The 21,965-nt window shown below is 39.1% G+C and overlaps 1 protein-coding gene across 1 annotated transcript in view; it reads left to right on the top strand.

Moving 5' to 3' along the window:
* LOC131238957 (WAT1-related protein At3g18200-like) overlaps window positions 1–21,965 on the top strand; it is a 104,615-nt gene that overhangs the window by 49,695 nt on the left and 32,955 nt on the right. The window contains exons 3-5 of the mRNA XM_058236532.1: window positions 6,009–6,330; window positions 15,531–15,689; window positions 17,251–17,402. Coding sequence (XP_058092515.1) covers window positions 6,009–6,330; window positions 15,531–15,689; window positions 17,251–17,402 — 633 coding nt within the window. The remainder of the gene's footprint in view (window positions 1–6,008; window positions 6,331–15,530; window positions 15,690–17,250; window positions 17,403–21,965) is intronic.

Genomic DNA, 21,965 nt, shown 5'->3' with positions numbered 1-21,965 from the left:
GATACCCAGGAAAGTATAGTCAAGAACATGGAGAAAAGAACTATTAGAACCCCAATTTACTATCAGTTCGAAGACATGGACTTTTTTGCATTATTTATATAGATGGAGATCCCTCCACCTTTTAAAATGTAAAATTCGGAAAAGATAACAACAATGGATGTTGGCCATGGCAAAGGAGATGAAATCTCTGTAGAGAAATAAAAAATGGGAGTTGGTGGAACTTTTAAAAGGTCAGAGGGCTATAAGGTGCAAGTGGGTATTCAGGAATAATAAAGCATTAACAAAAAAAATATAGCAAAACGTATAAGGCATGACTCATAATAAAGGAGTACTCGCACAGGGAATGAGTAAATTACAATGAAGTTTTCTCTCCGTTTGTGAAACATGCTTCAATCCGGGTGTTACTGATCATGGTAATGGAATCCAATTTGAAATTGGAGCAGCTCCATGTGAAGACAACATTCATCCGTAGGAACTTAAAGGAAGTCATTTATATGAGGCATTCTTAAGGATTCAAAAATCTTGATAAGGAAGGCCATGTGTCTTGGCTGAAGAAGTCATTGTATGGGCTTAAGCAGTCTCCGAGGCAGTGGTGCAAGCTGTTCGATTCCTACATGGTTGAGATTTGAGTATATGAAGTGTGAGTACGATTTTTGCATATATTATAGGGTACCTGAGGACGGGTCCTACATTCTTCAGATTCTTTACATTGATGATATGCTGTTTGCTGTGAAAGACAAGAAGGAAATACTCTAACTTAAGTCTTTATTATGCTTGGAGTTTGAAATGAAGGATATGGGCGCTAGAAAGAATATCCTAGGCATGGAGATACACAAAGATAGAGAGTCTGGGAAGTTGTGGATTTCTTTGAATGGACATGTGCAAAGGATGCTAAAGAGGTTCCATATAAAAGGTGTTAAACAAGTTATCACGCCTCTAGCAAGTCACTTTAAGTTATCAAACAGGTCGAGTCCAAGTATGGAAGATGAGATTTCAGATATGTCATGGGTTCCATACATGAGTGCAACGAGGAGTCTCATGTATTCAATGGTTTATACAAGGCCAGATATCTCACAAGTAGCTAGTGTGGTCAATGTAGATATATGACGAATCCAGGAAAAAAACATTGGAATGTTGTTAAGTGGATTCTCACGTATCTCAAGGGCACAATTGACACTAGAATCATATTCGAGCGACTTAGAGATTCAGGTAGAGTTATGGGGTACATGGATTCAAATTATGTAGGTGATCTAGAAACCAGGAGGTCCACTACGAGATATGTTTTCACATTAGTAAGCAGACCGATATGTGGGAGATTTGTACAATAATATACGATAGTGTTGTCTACAACTGAGGCAGAATATATGGCTATGAGGGAGGCATCAAAATAAGGATTGTGGTTGAAAGGTATGATATGAGAGCTCTAGTTAAAGCAGGAGTTGATTCAGTAGCATTGTCATAGTCAGAGTGTTATCCATATGACGATGAATCAGGTATATTATGCAAGAACTAAGAACATCGACTTAAGGTTCCACAAGATATGTGAACTCATTACTTTAGGAGAGATTCTATTTAAAATATTTACAAAGATGAGAAGGTCATAGACATGTTGAAAAAGTCGGTGACCAAAGAGAAGTTCAAGCACTGCTTGGGCTTGATCAATCTCACTAGCCATTGATGAGATTTGGGCACCCTTGCACCGAGGTGTGGATGGAGTTGCATTCCAGGTAGAGAATACAACTAGCGGTCTACGCTCAAGGTGAAGGTTACATAAGAGGTCTTCATGGTGACTTGACAGAACACAAGTCAGTGTGGAGATTTTTGTACAAGATGCCTTGAAATTTTCCAATTTGCTGTTCAGAGAATCCTTGTCTCGGTTCGACCAGATTCATTTTTGGTTCCACCAAACATTAGGATTCTTAGGTTGCGTGATGTGAAGATTTACATATTTTCGATTCGTCCAAAAAGTTCAAACGGTTTGGTTCGATGTCCAATCAATGGTTACATCCGGTCTAACCTAACATGTTATGCAACTTAGCGCAAATCAAGGTATTTAAAATCTGATCGCAATTAGGTCTATCAATGTGAGTGTTTTCTCTCTAAGGGTAAGAGTTTTGAGATGTGAGAGGGTTCTAAATGCTTGTAAGGGCTTGAGACATGATTTTCTTAAGGGATCAGGGTTTTTTTAAGTGTGCATTGCAAGGAGAGATCCATGTTTCATCTATAATCGGAGAAGGTCAATGGTGTAATCTCTAAGGCTTTGATTATAGTGGATTTTTGTCGCTTTATGCCGATGCTTTTCTACGCAAGGGTTTTTCATGTTAAATATCTAGTTTTATGTAGTAGTTGTTTGCTTTATTGTTTGGTTATTTTGCTTTATTCAATTGTTCTATCTTTATTGAATGTGCTTCCGCAAAATGTATAGATTAACGGTAATATTATATTCGAATTTCTAAAGCCTATGATTGATCTAGGTTTGTTGAGGACTTAGAATTTCAACAGTTGAAAAGCATGTTGGTTATCATAGATTTGAGAGGATGATCGATCATTTAAAATAAAAAATAAAAAAGTAAATCTACTGAGAGCAATACCTTTAATAAAAATCTTTAGAAAAGATATATTTTCCCAAATATCTCCCTAAAAAACCAAACTAAACTGAAAATTTGTAGGGCTCGATGTTCTTGAACTTTTAAAGCATACATGGGTTTACACACATGTTGATCCATCGTGTCCCACTGCATGGGAATGATGAAAAAATAACATATCCAAGTAACCCATGTTTGAACTGTTTCAGTTTAATGTGTCTGTTTCTATATGCATCTTATTAGTTGCCCTTCTATAGGTTAAGACTGCAGTATTAAGAAAAGCTTTGATGAATATTCCATCCACAGAGTGACAAAAACAAACCAATGGTCAAAGACTGCTGAGCCATGTTTGACAATCAAACCATTTGTATAAGACTACTGAACCATCATAGCCACGCTTAATGGTACTGAGATCCATCATATTTATACAAAAATGTCGCACAAGAATATATTAGGACATTAGCTCAAAAATTAAATAGATTTAAAGCTTGAGAAAAAGTGTCCTTCAATGTTTATCCATGTACATGTAGTGCCACCCTTTCCTCAGTCTTTTTCTCCTTTTTAATCCCACCCCTTCTCTCTCCTTACTCCCTAGCTAAAACCAACAGTAGATGGGGAAATTGAGGTTTGCTAGCCATACACACACCAAGCGTCCAAAAAGTAGATCTAAGGTACATATGACCATGTACAAAGTTGGGGCTCATCCACCCATCAGGTGAGCACTTACCTGCAAGTATGGACAGCTGACTATTTTATTTAAACTGTCCATTCGCTTTTTACAAAAATGGCTAATCTTCAGATGAGCAAACAACGTGATTTTTATTTATTTATTTATTTATTTATTATTATTTTTTGTAAGATTATCTTTATGGTACAGGGCACCATGTATACCATTCAGATTTAAATAAAAATTAAATTAATTCTGGTTTGTGAGGGGGCCATTTGGTAACAGCAAACAGGTAAGTCTAATCAGGAAAATTCATCTTATGAAAATGAAAAACAAGGTGTCTTAAACTAATTATTCTCATGATATCTGTTAAATACTTGGAATAACGATTGTTTATAGCACATCTAACATATATGCACATTAAAAGCTAGGCATATATAGCACATGTGTGATGCTTGAAGCTATATGGTGCCATATGTGGAATATGTGACATGTGTGGCACTTGATGATGTTCGTGTGACAGACATATTCCATGTAAGACTTGCACGCGGGGCAAATGCAATACATGAAAAATGTTTGAAGTTTGAATGCAAAACAAATGCCATGCTTGAAGATAGACATGGCACATGTGACACATGTGACATGCTACTAATAAGAGAATGACATGTATCTAATGGCGGTAAATAGGTCTCAAGCTTTTTCAGGAACAAACAAAGCCCTGCAATATATATATCCGAATGCTCACCTTCGCACCATTTGGCACGGAACTCGTACAAACTTTTTTGACAACCCATCATACGTAATTTGGGATTCCGCATCACATGGACCATTTAGATTTGATGCCAATGACACATGTGGAAAGGTGCACAGGTGAGCATGACACTCTCTCTCTCTCTCTCTCTCTCTCTCTCTCTCTCTCTCTCTCTATATATATATATATATATATATATATATCCGAATGCTCACCTTCGCACCACTTGGCACGGAACTCGTACAAACTTTTTTGACAACCCATCATACGTGATTTGGGATTCCGCATCACATGGACCATTCAGATTTGATGCCAATGACACATGTGCAAAGGTGCACAGGTGAGCATGACTCTCTCTCTCTCTCTCTCTCTCTCTCTCTCTCTCTCTCTCTCTCTCTCTCTATATATATATATATATATATATTTCTGAATGCTCACTTTCGCACCACTTGGCACTGAGCATGACTCTCTGATGTAGAGCGGGTTGCGGACAATTACATGGCCAAGATGGATCAGAAAAGGCCCAGTCGACGACAGAAGTGATCCAGACCATCGAACCTTAAATCGGACGTATCTTGCAATCCGGAATGAGTTATCTGACGTAAAATATATGATTTTGGGGTAGAATGAGCTACTGAAGCCAACCAACCCTGCTATGCCGGGTTACGCAGCCCAGAATTGCGAAAAACCCCTGGATTGACGGTCGTTTCCCTGTTTTAATTTCGTTTTTACTATAAATAGTAAGTTTTAGTTTGATTATAACTCTTCATCCGTCGGGCTTTAGGAGTTGCGCCCAACGTGAAAAGAGCTTAGAATAATTAGGAGAACGGTTTGGTGAAGCCAAATAGGACACTTACTATTTTTGGCCGAAAACCTTGCGCACTAGTAGACATCACGACCGTCTATAAATAGTAAGTTTACTATTTATAGTAAGTCACGGATTCTAAGAGTTTGAGTTGTAGTTTGATTCTAATTTCTTTCCCATTGCCTGGTAGCCCTATTTAAAGGGTTGTAAACTCATTTTTAATCATCAATTAATCAATTTCGAATTTATTAGAATTTATTTCTATTTTCTGCTTTCTTTCCTCGTGGATTCGAGAAGTCTCTGTGAGGAGTCCAGAGAACCTCCGTGGATTCGGAGTAGTTATCCTCATCACGTTCATCCCTGTGTCAGTTATCCTCAGCTTGATTCTCGACGAAGATCTCGGGGATTGATTCTCCTTGTATCAAAAGGAGATCTCCTGTACAAACTTTTTTGACAACCCATCATACGTGATTTGGGATTCCGCATCACATGGACCATTCAGATTTGATGCCAATGACACATGTGCAAAGGTGCACAGGTGAGCATGACTCTCTCTCTCTCTCTCTCTCTCTCTCTCTCTCTCTCTCTCTCTCTCTATATATATATATATATATATATATATATATATATCCGAAAGCTCACCTTCACACCACTTGGCACGAAGCATACAAACTTTTTTGACAACCCGTCATACATGATTTGGGATTCCGCATCACGTGGGCCATTCAGATTTGATGCCAATGACACATGTGCAAAGGTGCACAGGTGAGCATGACTCTCTCTCTCTCTCTCTCTATATATATATATATATATATATATATATATATATATATATAAGGCTCATGTCTGCCATTTATCTACTATCCTTCCACACATTATCTATAAAAGAAAAGAAAAAACAGAGAGATAGATATATATATATATATATATATATATATATATATATATATATATATATATATATATATATTCTATCTCTCTGTTTTTTTTTTTTTTTTTTAGATTATGTGTGGAAGGATAGTAGATAAATGGCAGACATGAGCCTTCACTCTTATTACCTGGAAACTGAACTACCAAACAATCCCGAAATAATTAGAATTCTAGAATTTCCGTTCATACACCAGTTCTTGTGCTTAATTCCTTTGTCGAATTTCTTTAATTAAATCCTGGGAATTGAACAAGTTGATTGATTCATTGCAGAATGGCACTTTCACAAAACCTATTATCCGCTTGCTTGTACTACATCTCAAGTACATTTGAGGCGACAGTTCTCAACATGACCCCTATCTTTACATACGTTTTATCTATCGTTTCAAGGCAAGAGGAACTTAAATTTAATACCTGCTGGGGTAAAGGGAAGCTGTTTGGGACCCTCGTAGCCGTCTCTGGTGCTTTCATCCTCGTATTATGGAAAGATTCATCTGTTGGTTTGCTCACCACAAGAAGCTTGGGAGATTTTTTGCTTGGCTTGGCTATGGTTGTTGTTGGGGTTGTTGCACTCAGTATATGGATTCTGTTGCTGGTGAGTAGCATGCACATTCCCTAGTCTCTGTGTTGTGAGAAAGGCTACTGTGATGAAGTGATCCTGGAGCCACAAATCAGGTGGTGGCGACCACGAAAAGGCCCTGGTCCAAAATTGCCGAGGTCCACTTGGGTACAGGTAAACGTTGTGTGTGGATCGCTGGTCCTCTTTTTCTAGCTGTGATTTTATTTTTTTCACTTGCACAAGTGGATGACCTGGCAAATGGGTTAGTCTTGTTTTTGGCCATGGGCACGTTCGTGGTGGGCCAACATGATGAATGGTCATGATCTCATACTCGTATATTACATTCGCACGTGTCAAGATAGCCTTCCAACTAATCTCCCTCAAATTGCACCACTTTGCAAATTACTGTTTTCATTATCTAAAGTTTTTGTTCGATTGCCTCAGGTACTGTCCATCAAAATTCACACCAAATTTACAGGGCCCCATCTCCATAGAGAGTCATCACAACTGTTGGTTTGAATGAATCCAACTATTGAGAAAACTAGATAAATTTCCACTTTTGTCCATTTTTGTCAAGAGTTCAATCTATTGAACTCAACGATGACGCTGATGTTGGCTTGTGATTCAAGAGTCTAGAGGCAGCATAGGGACTGACTTGCAGGGCAAAACTCAAGAACAATACATGGACCGCTAAGATTGAAAGAAATAGGTTAGAAAGTTCAATCCAAGGCCTAGCATGCATTGGACTGGTTATTCATTTCGTGCGTGTGATATATCTCATAAAATCCATCGATGAGCTCTGCATGCTAGACAAAGCCATTGTCCATAAGCCCTAAATGGTTTTCAAAAACAGGTCATTTTAGGAGTTTTTTATTTGTTTTAGTCAAAATTTACTATTTTTTGCAATTAAGTTTTTTGCTATTTTAAAGTTATTTTAGAATCTGGAGAGTCCTATGATAGCTTCTTCTTTTTTTAAGAAAGGTGGGTGTGCACAAAAAATTACAAGCTGCACTTATCCTATAAATCCATGAAATAGACAACAACAAAATTTACAAAGAGAAGGAAAACCAAGACTACGATTGGGACTATATCCATCCTTCAAACAGTGCCTCACCAAGATAACCACAGTGATAACTTAAACTGACAAATCCAAAAGATAGAGATCCCAGCAGATGAACCACCCGGAGAAAAACAATCAACCATAAACACCAGCCCATAATTTCAGCTAAAAAAAAAGGCCTCTCCATTAGCCACCCAATCATCCCACCATCTCCATGGACCATCATCATTATGCCAACAACGTCAGACCAAATCTTCCAATCGCATCAGAACTAATTCCAGCCTTTCCAGACATCTTGGTGGGATTACAGATTCATCCTCAACACCCCAATAATCTAAGTTCCATTATGAGTGGACCATCAACGGCCTACCATCCACAGCCCATCCACAAAATAGTGGCCATAAAAGATCATCATCAGCATACCGTCCTCAACAAACCATTAAGCGAGATTAAATCCTTCCCCGAATTTAGCCCTCACCAATAGGCCAATACCACCGAATGCCTTCAAAAACTAGCTGCTACAGCAGGGGACTACAACTATACCAAGGAGCATTGATTCCCAGCAATCCAGAAGCTGGACATCTCATCACTAGAGCATCCAAGTATGATGCAGCAATCCACCCTAGGAGAGGAGATGCAGCTGAACATACGGAACATGTAGCTCCAAGCAACACGAGAAAGCAGAATAATACAGAACAGATTCCACACAGACATCAGAGCAGCAATTAATTTTGATTCCAATTATTCCACCGTACTTTCTCCACACAGAAATCAAAACGGCTCAGCTCAGCACAAAGTCCAATTAGATTGAAATATTTACTAACAGCCCCATGGCACGGATGCTATTGCTCAGCCTCACTGATATAGGCGACATTCAAAAACTTCTCAAAGTAAGAACCCGTCTCACATCATCCACCCACCAGACAGGCAAAATGCAAAGAAAACCAGACATACCAATGTCGATCAATCAGCAGCCTCGCCCATTACACTATTATGCCTCTGCCATTAGACTGCAACAGGAACGTTGCCAGGATGGAGGAGAGGCTGGGTCATCTCAGAGAGCAGCCAGTAGGGGAGAGAAGCGTCTAAAGTTTCTCAGCAGCAGGCGAGACAGGCTTGCTGCAACCTCCAAACACAATCAACACAGCCAATAGAATGGGACAACATACTACTCTAACTACAACTTAGGGCACTACAGCGATTTCAACCCACATCCAAATTGGTAAACTGAGCTGCAAGAAAGAGACACTGAACTTCTCCCCAACATAGGATCAGCCCTTGCATCTGATTCGACCCAAGCTTGCATCATCCATAACAAGGAGACCCCTCTAATGGGAGATTGGTTCGCCTTCTATAGATGTTATCAAGTGCACCACTAATGCCTAAGCGCACTAAAATGTCCAATACGAAGTTTCTTTCTCTAACTACGTACAAGATGGTGAAATTTATCCCTTCTAGCTCCTTCAAGCAATCCCCAACCTGTTTGCTACCTCTCTAGGCCAACTGAGGACTTTGATAATCACACTTACAGTGTAAAAATGTTTACCTCTAAAAATTTTAGTGTTCCTAGGAAGCCATAGTTCCCAAACTATAAAGCTATGAACAAGGCCTAAATAAATAAATAAATAAAAATCCGTAGATGATTTTCCAAAGAATCCACACCGTGTCTTGATTTTCTGTTGAATGGACCGTGCAAAGTCTTGTCAAACATTAAAAAATCTGGGAAAAATGTGCATAGACTGTCTTCAGTAATTCACATTGTAGCTTAAATTATTTGTTTGAACCATGTGGAAGTGTTTGAATTACTTTAGAAACTGTTTATTATTTTTAATAAATTAAATATTTTGAAATTTTTACTATTCTGAAAAAGTTATGAATTTAGGGTTTAGGGCTTATAAAAGTCTAACGGATTTTCTAAACAGACTTTGTTTGGACTTTTCATCAATAATATCAAACTTATCTCTTATTTTTAGAGATTTTTCTTTCTTTTGGATTTAAGGCTATTCTTGAGAAGAAGACGGTGATCTCCTCTTAAACCACACACCCGGTATGTTATTTGGTATAAGAGACCTCATTATGACTCAATGAAAGTATTATAGATCCATGATATTTATTAGTCAGGGGAAACGTGAAAGTTCTCTAGCACTATGATTTCGACAATTAAATCATCATGTGGACCATCTCATGCATCATTATATAATAGAGAATGGAGTGTGGGCCATTTTATGGAGCATCAGAGTCAAAAGAAACTTAGGAAAGAAGGTCCAATCTAAGGAAATAAAAATAAAAATTCCTAATGGAAACGATAGCTTCCAACAAGCAACTTTGCGATTGGTTATAAGGATTAATATCATAAAATAGCGTTGAAAAACTATCAACCCTATCGATTTCACAAAATTAGATCATTTTAAGAGTTTAATTTCTAGTCAAAGTCAATATCTACTATTTTTAGTAAGTTTTGAATTTAGTATTTTCAGAAAATTTAGGGTGTGCAGGGTCGTAATGATTTCACAAAATAAGATTATTTTAGAAGTCAAATTTCAGTTCAAAGTCAATCAATACCATGTTCTAGTAAGTATGAATTTTACTATTTTCAATCTCTTTAGTGTTTGCAGTCTAATCTTATTTTAAAGACCTTGAGTTATCTTTAATGTGTTTCCATGGGCTTAGATGTCTTTAGTATATCTAATAAGTTTACCATCTTTTGTAGGCTTAAAATAATTTTACTATTTTAAGACAAATTAGAATTCTAAAGCTTATATAAGCCATATCTAATACAATATAGAGATAATTTTCATCATTATCAATTTAACTATCGTTTCATAATGTCTTTTTTCCTTGCGGATTCAAGGCTTAACATTGACAAAGAAGAGGGTTGTTGGGGCTTTGTGCTGCGGAATCACACAGATCTAGATCTAGGATAGAAATCTAAGAGCAACAAGTAATTAGAAGAGAACACAAAGATTTAACATGGAAAACCCTTGCGGGAAAAAACTACGGCATAAAGCGATAGAAATCCACTTTGAAAAGAAATTACAAAAGAGAGGACTTACCCAATTCGTACAATCTCGAATCTCACCCTTGCTACACCCTTTAAAAACCCTAAAACCCTTTTATGAACCCTTGGAACCCCTTTAGAAAGCCTTAGAATACTTTAGAATAGCCCTAGGGACCCCTATTGATAGTCTAGGAAACACCACTCACACACCTCCTTTGGAAAAGTCCAGAAACTGCCTCAAATTTACGCAGTCCGCGCAGGATCTGCGTAACCCTCGTCTAGTAGAAGGAGGGCCTTGACTGGTCAAGCCTGATCCTCGACTAGTCGAGCATCATGGATACCCAAAAAATGAGCTCGCTGGACTTCGAGTCGAGAGGGCCTCGACCGGTCGAGTGGACCTTCGACCGGTCGAGCCATGCTCTCGATCAGTCGAGCGTCCCCAAAAAGACATATCAGATTTAAGACATAGTCCTGACAACAATCTCCACCATGTCTTCAATCTTCAACCGTGTAGCTTCTTGACCTCTTTTCTTATATCTGCATCGCATCATAGCTTCAATCAACACTTTTCGTGCACACTCCGTCCTTCTCTTATGCCATCGCTAAGCCCAGAGAAGTTACATGAAAATTGAACTTCTCTGTAGGAACGACCTTGGTTAGCATGTCTGATGGATTCATACTGGTCTGAATCTTTACCAGTGTTACGCCTCCTTCCTCAAGCACCTGTCGGATAAAGTGGTGACAAACATCAACGTGTTTAATACGTGAGTGATAAACAGAATTTTTAGCTAAATTGATAATGCTCTCGCTATCACAATTAACCGGCACGACCTCATGCTGAAGTCTCAACTGATTTATCATGCTTCTGAGCTAAACACCTTCTTTAAATGCTTCCATCACTACCATATATTCTACTTCGGTCGTGGAAAGAGCCACCACAAACTGAAGCTTTGACATCCAACTGATTGCTTCACCTGCTAGTACAAACGAGTATCCTGAAATAGACTTCCTGGAATCTATACTGCCTTTATAGTCGAAATTCACATACCCTACCAGTTTTGTTCCTGTCTTCTAAAAAGTTAAGATGTAGTCTTTCGTACCTCGAATGTACCGAAGTAGCCATTTCACCGCTTCCCAATGTTGCTTGCCGGGGTTTGACATGTATTTGCTCACAATACTGACTACCAATGAAATATCTGGTCTCGTATAGACCATGACATATATTAAACTGCCAACTACATTCGAATAAGGCACATGAGACATAACATGTTTTTTCTCATTTGATTTAGGACATTGTTCTGAAGAAAGCTTGAAGTGAGCCGCATGGGGAACACTCACCGGTTTTGCTTGGTCCATCATATATTTGATCAATACCTTTTCAAGGTATTCTGTCTATGATAACCAAAGCCTACTCTTCTTCCTGTCTTTATGAATATCTATACCGAGAACCTTCTTTGCAGCCCCTAGATCTTTCATCTCTAATGTCCTTGATAACTGAGTCTTCAGTATGTTGATTTCAGACATATCATGACAGTCGATTAATATATCATCAACATACAATACTAGGATGATGAATTTTTCATAATTCAGTGTCTTATAAAAGACACAATGATCGTACTCACTTCGAGTAAATTTTTAACTCAACATTAAAGAATCGAATTTTTTATACCATTTCCTAGGCGACTATTTCAGGTCGAACAATGACCTAATTAACCTGCAAACATTTTTCTGTCCCTTTAACTTCGTAGCCCTCTAGTTGCTTTATGTAGATCTGCTCTTCCAGTTCTCTGTGCAGGAATGCAGTCTTGACATCCATCTGTTCCAGCTTGAGATCGTAATGGACAACCAATGCCAACACGAATCTGATAGACACCTGCTTAATTACCCGCGCGAATATCTCTGTGAAGTCGATTCCTTCTCTCTAAGCATAACCCCTCGCTACCAACCTTGCTTTGTATTTATCCTATTTCCTTTTGAATAACCACTTGCATCCGATCATTTTTTGGCCCACTGGAACTCCATCAACTCCCATCTGTGATTTTTGTGTAGCGAGTCCATCTCATCGTCCATAGCCACCTTCTACTTTTTTGCATCAGGCTCATCAAGAGCCTCCTAAATAGTAGACGTGTCCCCCTTATCTGCAATAAGGGCATATGCAATATTAGAGTCGTCCCTGTATCTTTCTAGTAACCTGCGATCAAGCCTTGAATTCCTTCTCATAGGTGGCTGCTCCACCTGATCTTGTACCTCTGTCTTCGCATTTATCTCTGCCTAAGTATCATCTGTGTCATTCTAGACATCTACGATCACCCTTTCTGGTTCCTCTTTCTCCTCTTGATCATTCTTGTAAAATAGAGAACTTTCATCGAATCTGACGTCACGGCTAGTGATGACCTTACGTGTGACTTTGTCGAATAACCTGTAACCTTTCACACCAACATCATAGCCAATAAAAATGTACTTTTTGGCTCTATAGTCTATCTTATCTCTCTCAACTGACGACACATGAGAGTAAGCCTCACAACCAAATATGCGTAGATCTGAGTAGTCAATTTTCTAACCACTCCATACTTCCTCTGGGATTTTACATTCAATTGCCGTTGAAGGAGATCGGTTCACAAAATAACAAGCTATGTTAGCGGCCTCTGTCCATAGGTCCTTGCTCAACACAACATTACTTAACATGCATCTGGCCCTCTCCAGGAGAGTTCGATTCATTCGTTTAGCCACACCGTTTTGCTTGGGTGTGTGGCGCACTGTGTTGTGCCTAATAATCCCTTCATCCTTATAATACGCATTAAACTCAGTGGAAGTAAATTCTCCACCATTGTCAGTCCTTAAAACCTTTATTTTCCACCATGACTATTTTTCCATCATTGCCTTCTATTGTTTGAATATGATAAAAACTTTGGATTTACATTTCATGAAGTAAACCCAAACTTTAGTACAGTAGTCATCAATGAATGAAACAAACCATGATGACCTTCTAATGAAAATTTCCAGTGATTGCCCTCATACGTCAGAATGCACATAATCAAACATTCTCTTACATACATGTTTTCCATATTTGAAAGATAATCTTGATTGTTTACCATATATACAATGCTCACATATATGTAAATCAGAATTTTTAAAAGCTGGAATCAAACAACAATCAGATAGTACCTTCATACCCCGCTGCTCATGTGGCCCAGACGAGCATGCCACATACGTAGAGATGTGGAGTTTGTAATAGCTGCTGCTGCTCCACTTGTTGAAGTGCTCCCAATCAACCTTTAAAGGTTTCCGTACATTTGCGCTCTCATAATTAAGAGTGCCCCTTTTGAAACTTTAAAGACACCATCAATACCGGTGAACTTGCACCCTATAGCCTCGAGTGCACCAAGAGAAATTAAATTTTTCTTCATATAAGGAACGTGCCTAACATCAGTCAGGGTACGCTCCATCCCATAAAATATCTTGATGCTCACCGTACCAATATCCACAACATTACCAGCATTATCATTACCCATAAAAACCTATTCACCACCGCATTTTCTATAACTAGCGAATCAACTCTGATGAGAAATCATGTGATATGACACTCCTGTGTCTAGGATTCACTCATTTGCATGACTATCGTGAACATGTCTGATCATGGACATAGACAGAACATTACTAGTACCACTTATTTCTTCATCAGATGTGACAACGTTGGCCTCCTTGAAAGAAGCCGGTGAATTTTCTTTCTTCACTTTAAGATTTCTACAATCCTTCTTCATGTGTCCAAACAACCTACAATCCAACACTTTAATTTTCCTTTGCCCTTTCCATTTGATTTGGATCTAGGCCTTGAAGATCCTGTACCTCGCTCAAAATATCTACCCTTCGTAATCAGTGTATCAGAAGATGCCCCTATATCACCGTTTAACTTTCTTATAGCCTTCCCTTGAAGGGCTGAGATAACGGTGTCAACACTTAGGGTTTTATTTGCGGTGCACATCGTGTCTTTGAAAGACTCATATGATGAAGGAAGAGAATTCAACATATACATGCCTGTTCCTCATCTTTGACCACTTCCTTTATATCCAGCAATTTGCACAATAATTTATTAAAGTTGCTGATATGGGTTTCTAGATCTCCACCCTCTGCCAACTTGAAGGTATAACACTGTAGCTTTAAGTATAGGCAATTTTCAAAGGACTTCTTTGCATAGATGATCTCTAACTTCGCTCATAAACTAATAGCGGTTTTCTCCCTCAAAATATTATAGAGAACCTCATCCGTGAGACATAAACGGATAGAGGCTAAAACATTACTATCAAGGTTTTCTCATTCATCATCTTTCATGGTAGATTTTCGCTCCTTAAGAGCCTTAATCTCGCCTTGCTTAGTTAATAGGCTAATCATCTTAACATTCTATAACTTAAAATTATTTTTACTTGAATCCTTCTCAATATCAAACTTACCATTTCTCATTATTAATAATCCCTCAGATTCAGATCTATGCCCTAACGATTGCTCTGATACCACTTGTTGGGGATTTGTATTGCAGAATCACACAGATCTAGATCTAGGATAACAATCCAAGAGCAACAAGCAATCAGAAGAGAACACAAAGATTTAATATGGAAAACCCTTGCGGAAAAAAATCATGGCACAAAGCGACAGAAATCCACTATGAAAAGAAATTGCAAGAGAGAGGACTTACCCGATTCAAATAATCTTGAATCTACTCTTGTTACACTCTTTAGAAACTCTAAAACTCTTTTAGAAACCCTTGGAACCCCTTTAGAAAGCCTTAAAATACTTTAGAATAGCCCTAGAGATCCTTATTTATAGTTTAGGAAACACCACTTACGCACCTCCTTTGGAAAAGTCCGAAAACCGCCTCAAATTTACGCAGTCCGCGCAGGATCTGTCTAATCGAAGGAGGGCCTCGACTGGTCAAGCAACCCACTTGACCGGTCGAGCCTGACCCTCGACTGGTCGAGCATCACGGACACCCAAAAAATGATCTCATTAGACTTCGAGTCGAGAGGGCCTCGACCGGTCGAGCCATGCTCTCAATCAGTCGAGCGTTCCCAAAAAGACATGTCAGATTTAAGACATAGTTCTGACAACAAGGGTGACCTTCTTTCTCCACTCTCCTACTATGCTAAATATGATACTAATTTAAAATTTCTTTTGGATGTGCAGAGGCCCATGACAAGGTGGTACCCAGCCGAGTCTTCCTTGACTGCTATCATGCTATTCTTTGGAACATTACAAACAATTGTATTGGCCACGATTACAAGTCGTGAAGCATCGCAATGGCAACTTCAATGGGATTTAGAGCTCCTAAACATCATATTTGGCGTAAGTATTCCATCCATGAAAAAATAATGGTGGTCCTAAACATCATGTATTGGACAGAAATTATCTAGATCTTTGTTCAGGGATTCCCCAAAACATCCTACAACTTTGACCTATCAGCCGTTGTCGTACCTTTGACTTAACTGTACAGTCAGGGAGATAACTGGCCCCATCATGTTTGATTGTAGGCCACTGATCAAACCTGCTATAGTCTTCCAATCAGGGAGATAACTGGCCCCATCAAAACGGTATCACGAAACCATGGATCCCACACATTATTAGCAATAATCCATTATAAATTCCTTAATTATTGAAAAAGAAAATCACCATATAATTAGCTAACCATTAAAAACTCCATATCTCACCAAACATAGGCAAAAAATAAACTCTTTTTTATGTTTGTCGGCACATTGAATTAAACATGTTTTTAAAATTTTTAATGATAATTTGAAAATAATAAAGATTGGCCCACCAGCATCTAAAATAGCAGATGCATGGATAAACAGAAGAGATCACCGTCTTCTTCTCAAAAATAGCCCCTTAATCTACTAGGAGAGAAAAATCTATAAAAACAAGAGATAAAACTAATGTTATTTTATAAAAAGTGTTGCTCAGAACATATATATTGTGCTTATATACATAAAATAAACCGTAGGCTCTAATTTGAAACGAGATGAGTTTGTTTTTATTATTATTATTATTATTATTATTTAATGAAATAGTAAAAAGGCATCTAATCCAACTAAAACTCCTAAGCAACCTGCGGGGCGGATTACTAAAACAAGGCTCTAGACAACAATTGGGCTCTTAAAACCCTAAGAAATATAAACTTACAAAAAAATAATAAGTTTTAATTTAAAATTCTAATTGAACCCCTAAAATATTTGAAAATTTCAAAGCCTTAATAATCCAATGAACCTTGAATCACCATTTGGGTATGGAGATTGTCAATAGTTTTCCAACTATATGTTATATCAGGAGAAATGGATAACTCATTGTAAAGTGATGATCATTTGGAAGCTACAATGTGTGTTTATAGGCTGTTTATGCCCAATCAGTCCAATCAGAGCCCGTTTCCTCCCAATTCGTACAATCCAGGCCTTTCATTGAGTCATCCTTTACTCACTTTATATCAAATAGCTTTGAGTAGAAGGTGAAAGTTTTGTGCAGACGGATCATTACTCTAAAGGGAAAAAAAGAAAAAGAAAAAGAAGGAAGGATTCAATGTTATTTACCTATGCATATAGAAATCTATATAATTTAGAAGTAGCTCTATATCTTAGGCTATTTATATATAATATATAATTTTTAAATTCAAACCATATTAAATATAAACTTTCCATTTACTGATCTTTTTTTGCATTCCCCTTCTTGGGCCAAATTTTCTGTGTTTTCAACGATTGAAATCAGATTTAAGACTCACTTTTTTTAAAATTTATTTTGCTTTTCTTTCTTTCTTTCTTTCTTTCTTTTTTAGTCGTATGGGTTTTTGCTAACTCTGATCCCACATGTAAATTCACTTCTATGACACTGATATTGCGATGCCAAACATGCCATATTGTAGGCAGTGTTTTACTGTGGGTTATCAAACGTCTTTACCATGTGGTGTGCTTACAAGAAGGGGCCCATCTTTGTATCTGCATTCTCACCTCTGAGCTTGGTGTTCACGAACATCCTACAAATCCTGCTACTCGGCGATGCCTTGCACGTGGAAAGGTAAATTTTTTGTCCGATTCGCACGTGTTCATGTTCATTTTGGAAGTGCTTTCACACAAGCCTATCAACCAAGTGATGCAACTGGGGCCCACATACATTCTTATCGGGACTTTCTTGACCCTGATCTGGGTAGGTCACCAAGTCTTGCTGGATGATCGAGACCATCCCTCTTCAGGGGACTTCGCTTGTTTGGTCACTGTATGAATATGGCACGGCATGCATGCATATGAACATTGGCTTTTTCTTTCTTACAAGGGAATTTGACCATATTGGCCTCGATGAATGGTCAAATTCCCTAAAGGGATTCAACATTCAAATATTCGGAGGGTGGCCTTATGACAAGCTTAGGAAATATTTTTGGACCAAAATGCCATTGTCCTTGGATCAGCAGTTGTACGGTTTAGAATACGGAACAAGTTACGTGTTATTCAAACTAAAGCCTTTTTTAGCGTGGGCAAGGCCCAACTCGTGGGGCCCAAATTGATGTATGCGCATAATCGATGCCGCCCATCATTTTTACCTTAAGGTTAGGGCCCAAGTGTCAGCCGAAATCAGAGCTTGTGTGGGCCACAGAATAGAAAATAATGGTGAAAATGACACCCATTGTTAAAACTTTTCAGGCTCGATGTGATGTTTGTTATAAGTGGAAACTGCCCAAGTCAGGACTTTTTGGCCCCAAGGCGAGCTGGCCGACAAGGTGGATGGAATGGATCACTCCATTATGGGCCTTAGGGTATGGTACCAATGGCTATCATTTCATCTGGTAGTAAAGGAAGTGAACATATAACAACCACGACCCATATAATATAACAACCATGACCCATATAACATGACAACTACGACCCATGACAACCACGACCCATATAATATGACAACTACGATCCATGACAACCACGAGACCCATATAACATAACAACCTCGACCCTTGACACATTACAACGACAACCCATATTACATGACAATCATGACCTCGACCCTAACTCCATTACAACCACGAACTTAATCTGTAGCCTTGGATCCATTTTTAATAGTATAGGCAGTGAACAAGTAACAATTCGTCCATTGGATTTAGAATTTAATTTAACTTCATGGGCGAAAAAACAGTTATATCCAAAAAAATTATGGCCCCTAAAAGTTTTAAATGGTAGGTTTTCAATTTATATGGGTCAGGATTGTCATAGTTGTAATGTGTTAAGGGTTGGGGTTGTGATATGTTAAAGGTCGAGATTGTTACTTGTTCATTGCCTACACTAACAAAAATGGATCAAATTAAGGTTTCGGATTAAGGTTGTGGTTATAATGTAGTAAGGGTCGAGGTCGTGGTTGTCATGTTATATGGGTCATGGTAATCATGTTATATGGGTCGCGGTTGTAATGTGGCAAGGGTCGAGGTTGTCATGTGGCAAGGGTCGTAGTTGTCATGTTACATAGGTCGTGGTTGTCATGTTATATGGGTTGTGGTTGTCATAGGTCATAGTTGTCATGTTATATGGGTCCTGGTTGTCAAGTTATATAGGTCGCGGTTGTTACATGTTCACTTCATTTACTACCAAATGAAAGGATATTCATTGGTACTATAGCCTAAGGCCCACAATGGGGTAATCCATTCCATCCACCTTGTCGGCCAGCTCGCTGTGGGCCCAAAAAGTCCTGACTTTGGCAGTGTCTACTTCTAACAAACATCACAGTGAGCCTGGAAAGTTTCAACTGTGGGTGCCATTGTCACCATTATTTTCTATTATGTGGCCCACATGAGCTCTAATTCAAGCTAATATTTGGGCCATGGCCCTAAAATGACATGGCAAAAAAAGATCGGTAGCATGGATTATACACATGCATCAATGTGGGCCCCACATGATCAAGGCCCAACTCGTGGGGCTCACATTGATGTATATTTATGATCCACACTGCCCATCCTTTCTGTCCGGTCATTTTAGGGCTAGGGCCTAAATATCAGCCTAAATCAGAGCTCATGTGAGCCACATAATAAAAAATAATGGTGATAGTGGCACCCACTGTTGAAACTTTCCAAGCTCACTGTAGTGTTTGTTAAAAGTAGACACTGTCAAAGTCAGGACTTTTTGGGCCCACGGCAAGCTGGCCAACAAGGTGGATGGAACGGATCACCCCATTATGGGCCTTAGTCTATGGTACTAATGATTATCCTTTTATTTAGTAGTAAAGGAAGTGAACATGTAACAACTGTGACCCATGTAACAAGACAACCACGACCTATATAACATGACAACTACGACCCATGACAACCACAACCCATATAACATGACAACCACTACCCATGTTACATGACAACTATGACCCATGACAACCACGATCCATACAACATGATAACTTTGAGCCTTGGGACATTACCACTATGACTCATATAACATGACCACCACGACCCATACAACATGACAACTACAACCTCGACCTTTACTCCATTACAACCATGATCTTAATCTATAGCCTTTGATCCATTTTTGGTAATGTAGGTAGTGAATAAATCACAATCCATCCCTTAACACATCACAACCCCGACCCTTAACACATCACAACCCCTACCCTTAACACATGACAACCACGACAACCCCGACCCATATAAATTGAAAACCTACTATTGAAATTCTTTTGGGGGCCATAAATTTTTTGGATATAACTCTTTTTTAGCTGATGAAGTTAAATTAAATTCTAAATCCAATGGACGGATTATTACTTGCTCACCGCCTACACTACTAAAAATTGATCAAAGGCTACAGATTAAGGTGTGGTTGTGATGGACTAACGGGCGAGGTAGTAGTTGTCATGTTATATAGGTCGTGGTTGTCATATGGCAAGGGCCGAGGTTATCATGTTATATGGGTTATGGTTGTCATGGGTCATAGTTGTCATGTTATATGGGTCGTGGTTGTCATGGGTTGTAGTTGTCATATTCTATGGGTCGTGGTTGTCATATTATATAGGTCGCAGTTGTTACAACTTCACTTCCTTTACTATCAAATAAAAGAATATTCATTGGTACAATAGCTTGAGGCCCATAATGGGGTGATCTGTTCCATCCACCTTGTCGGCCACCTCACCGTGAGCCCAAAACGTCTTGACTTGGGTAGTGTCCACTTATAACAAACACCATAGTGAGCATGAAAATTTTCAAATGTGGGTGCCACTCTCCCCATTATTTTCTATAATGTGGCCCACACGAGCTTTGATTCAAGTTGATATTTGGGCACTAACCCTAAAATGACATGGCAAAAAAGATGGGTATCGTGGATTATACACATACATAAATGTGGGCCCCACATGAGCAAGGCCCAACTCGTGGGGCCCACATTGATGTATGTGTATAATCCACGTCACCCATCCTTTCCCAAATATCATCCTCAATCAGAAGTCGTGTGGGCCACATAATAAAAAATAATGGTGACAGTTGCAGCCATTATTGAAACTTTTTAGGCTTACTGTGATGTTTGTTGGAAGTGAACACTGCCTACGTCAGGACCTTTTGGGCCCACGACGAGCTGGCCGATAAGGAGGATGTAACAAATCACCCGATTGTGAGCCTTAAGCTATGGTACCAATGCCTATCCTTTCATTTGATATTAAAAAAAGTGAATATGTAACAACCACGATCCATATAACATGACAACCACGACCCATATTGTGAGACTCGAATTGTAGACTACCATTTCGTAGGCTTCAACGGTCCTCTCGGTCGAATTTTAGCAACCCTCGACCTGTATCCGATGTTTGCGCGTGATCTTATGCCGAGTCCTGCATATCGAAGTCAGCTCGACCCGAGACTTGTACCTTAGTGACCGCGCCATCGCCACGGTTCCGACGCCACGTCTCACCCGCCAAGGCAATATCCTGGCTAGGAGATGTGGGCCTGCGTTCAGTTCGAGGAAAAACGTCGTGTAAGAGAATCTCTACCAAATTTAAATCAAACCCATCAATCAATCAAAGTACAACCCATCACTCCATCCCATCCCCAAGTACACAAGCCATTCCCCTAGTTAATTCTCTCTTATACAACCCATATCACCCATCATCCATCACTCCATCCATCACTCATCTCTCCCTTACATCACTCCTCTTTCTCTCTATCTCTGCACTACATTTTCTCAAGCAACCCCATGAGAGCAACCGTCCAAGCTCCATGGATAGAGTTTGTGTGGCCCACTTTCTATCTCCCATCTCCACCATCCAAAGATCATAGCGACCATTGAAATTGTTCCCTTGGAGCTTTAGATCGCATCGGTGGAAGGAGTCCAAAATCTAAGGTGGGTGATCTTTTTATGTGATTTTGATGATTAGAGGGCCCACATATGGTGGGACCCATCTTGATGTATGCATTGTTTAAAGAAGGACCCATAGTGACGGGTCCCTCCATCACTTGCCTATTTCTCTCTCTGTCTCTCTCTCTCTCTCTCTCTCTCTCTCTCTCTTTCATCCTTTTTTTTGTGATGATGTGGCCATGGACCCACGTGGATGGACCCCACCATGAACTATGTCTTTTATCCAAGCCATCTAGTAAGTGGGCCCACCTTACTGCCATTTTGGTTGAAA

This window comes from Magnolia sinica, chromosome 3, assembly GCF_029962835.1.
Source record: "Magnolia sinica isolate HGM2019 chromosome 3, MsV1, whole genome shotgun sequence".
NCBI classification, from domain to species: Eukaryota; Viridiplantae; Streptophyta; class Magnoliopsida; order Magnoliales; family Magnoliaceae; genus Magnolia; species Magnolia sinica.
This window is presented reverse-complemented; position numbering and strand designations above follow the sequence as displayed.